At 35.7% G+C, this 2,997-nt stretch overlaps 1 protein-coding gene across 1 annotated transcript; it reads right to left on the minus strand.

Annotated features, from left to right (window-relative positions):
- Nucleotides 1-1,163, minus strand: LOC128177806 (spidroin-1-like). The gene is made up of 2 exons (XM_052844672.1): nucleotides 240-1,163; nucleotides 1-79 (listed from the first exon to the last, which is right to left on the minus strand). Exons 1-2 carry the CDS (start codon nucleotides 1,161-1,163, stop codon nucleotides 71-73), a joined length of 933 nt encoding a protein of 310 aa, XP_052700632.1. The 3' UTR covers nucleotides 1-70.
- Between the last annotated feature and the right edge of the window lie 1,834 nt (nucleotides 1,164-2,997).

Genomic DNA, 2,997 nt, shown 5'->3' on the forward strand with positions numbered 1-2,997 from the left:
AGCAGGTAAATAATTTTTATTTAAAACACATTCTTTAAACACCATCCAATCATGAAAAGTCTCTGTTAGTTTAATAAACCTGAAATTCAAAGATAAAATAAGGTTTAACTTTAAGCATATTTCAGTCTGGTAAATATATATATTTTACACTTTCACAAGTGTTAAAATCGATAAATCTGTTCTATTTACAGGGAAAAGATAAGTGTTTAACTGTTAATTTGTGAAGAAACACTACGTACCCTGGATCTTTTCTTTCCATATCCACGTCGACCGTATCCACTGCTGACGTATCCACCACTTCCGTAACCAATGCCTCCGTAACCACCACTTCCGTATCCACCACTGACGAGGAGTCCGCTGTTCAATCCACTTCCAATTCCACTGAATCCACCGTTGAATCCGTTGAAACCATTAAATCCTGAGGCGGAAGCGGCGGCGGCAGCAGCAGCGGCGTTTTGACCGGCAGCGGCGGCAGCAGCAGCGGCAGCATTTTGACCAGCAGCGGCGGCGGCAGCAGCAGCTGAGCTACTTCCTCCTAGACCAAAAATTCCACTGTTTTGACTAGCGGCGGCGGCAGAAGCGGCAGCGGAAGCATCACCAGCAGCAGCAGCAGCGCTTGCAGCAGCAGATGAACCTCCAAATCCTCCGTAGTATGGGAGGGTATTGTAGGAGTATGGGTAAGTGTTGTAAACGTTTTGGTAGTAATATCCTGGGTTGTAGGTATATCCGGGCTGGTAGTGGCCGTTGTAGAGTTGGTTCCATCCAAGTCCATTATTGGCAGCGGCGGCGGCAGAAGCAGCGGCATTTCCTCCAGCAGCAGCAGCGGCGGCGGCGGCAGCTGAACCACTTCCTCCAAGACCAAAAAGTCCACTGTTTTGACTAGCGGCGGCGGCAGCAGCAGCAGCGGCAGCATTTCCTGCAGCGGCGGCGGAAGCAGCAGCTGATGCTCCACTTCCTCCAAGACCGAGTAGTCCGGTGTTAAATCCAGAGCTTACTCCACTACCCCCGGTGCTGACCAGACCCCCGTAGTTGTAGTTGGGCCCAACTGAGTTCACTCCGTAGTTGCATCCATAGATTCCGCATCCACCGAAATAATCAGTAGATGGGTAAGAATCTGCGAACACGCAGGCAATGGCGCAGGCGACGGCAACTAGTCTCAGCATTTTCTAATAACAAAATCAAGACGGTCACGCACATGAATAAAGAATAGAAGATATCGGTCCTTCATTTTATATTTGGGTTTCAAATTGTCTCCAACTTTTAATCATGTGAGATATCTTTTTGGTGAAGAGGTTTTAAAACGTATAATGTATGTGACTTGTGTCTACTTTGAAATTTACAAAACAAAATAAAAAGAACAGTAAAAATAAAAGACTGAAATTAGTAGAATTAAGTTTAGAATTCAAATTCATCTTTAGCATTTTTGTAAGGAATAATAATAAGTCAAGCACTCCTATGAGCAAAATGATATTAATGTGTCAAAATTTCGGGCTTTTGTCGATACATTACACTCCGAGTTGGTTAATTAAAAACTCGTAGTTAATAATAAATATAATTTACTTAGTTTCTACTAAAATGGTTTTTAAATATCAGAATAACATCGAATTAAAAATAAAAAAAATATTTGTAAATTAAGGATCTTACCGCTAAGTTCGGTCTTGGTGCCTTGGACAACTGAATGTGCTGTACGAAAGATCCCTGAATGTTACCTCCTTTTATAAAACAGAAAACTGTTACGTCAATGGGGGAAATAGGTAAGTTTGATAATTTAAATTCCGTTGTCTTGGCAATAGCATAATGAATTACTAATGTAATTTTTGGTAAATAGATAATTGACTGTCAAGACCGCATATGATTAATAATGGAAGTTTCAAGCAATTTTTAAAAAATTGGAATATTAATAAAAATATGTTAGTTACACAAATAAATAAAATTTATCAATGATCACTATCTACAATTTTTATTCGAGGGATTTGTTAATGGTATCAACAAGAATTCGTAGCTTGAGAGAAGAAATATATCTGTTGATTATATTAAAACATATTAACAAGAACATCATTTGATCATCTTTATAAACTGCTGTGGAGATTACACTCTAACATGTTTTATCTAAATCTCTTTGATAATTTGAAATGTATACAATTTATTTTGTAAAATGTAATTTTTAAGACTTTTCATTTTATTGTTTTATACATGTATTTTGCATTGTAGGGTACAAAATCAGATATTTTGCATAAAAAAATATAAAAAGAAAGTACATTATAAGAATTTTACGTGTATGAAAGATTTCAGAATGTAACATTAGATGTGTCAACGAGTACCATGAATATTGGATTTACATTCCTTTGAAAGTTGACATAAAAATGACACATAATCAAAATTAACATATTTCAAACTCAAACTACCTGACTTTGATCATTTCGTAATTTGTGAGAATTCATCATATCCTTAAAAATTAAACGCGTTCACGTAGTACACATTTTTCAAGAGTACATAAAATTAAACTTTGTTTGAAAGTTAGTACTCTAAATGGTGTAAGAAAGTTTCTTATAGTATTGTTTAAAAGTAAAACACCTTAAATATTTTAAATTTACAGTCCATTCTTACGTAAGATATTGTTGTTCAACAGCTAAAAAGCGATCACAAAACATAACAAGAGAGATTATTCATCTATTATTTATCTTTAACCTGGGGTGCTAATCAACTGAAAAAGAGAAGGAATCATAACTTTTCAAAACAATTTTGAACTTTTTAAAACAATATTGAAAGACTGTAATAAAATATTCGTATGCTTCTTTGTTATTGGGAGCCAAGACAACTGCACTTGTGTTGTATGTTACAATAATTAAAATGTAGTTATTTTAACAAAACTACATACGTAATGAACAAATGACATTTAGTGAAGTAAATGACAAAAAATAAAATATATAAACCTTAGGTAGCTGAGCATAAACCAAAAGATTCATTAAATCTAAATCTGTATTCGAGAAAAGGGAT

Source organism: Crassostrea angulata, chromosome 3 (genome assembly GCF_025612915.1).
Source record: "Crassostrea angulata isolate pt1a10 chromosome 3, ASM2561291v2, whole genome shotgun sequence".
Taxonomy (NCBI): Eukaryota; Metazoa; Mollusca; class Bivalvia; order Ostreida; family Ostreidae; genus Magallana; species Magallana angulata.

Coding starts and splice junctions, on each gene's coding strand:
- LOC128177806 (XM_052844672.1), bottom strand. CDS start 1,163: ATGCTGAGACTAGTTGCCGTCGCCTGCGCCATTGCCTGCGTGTTCGCA.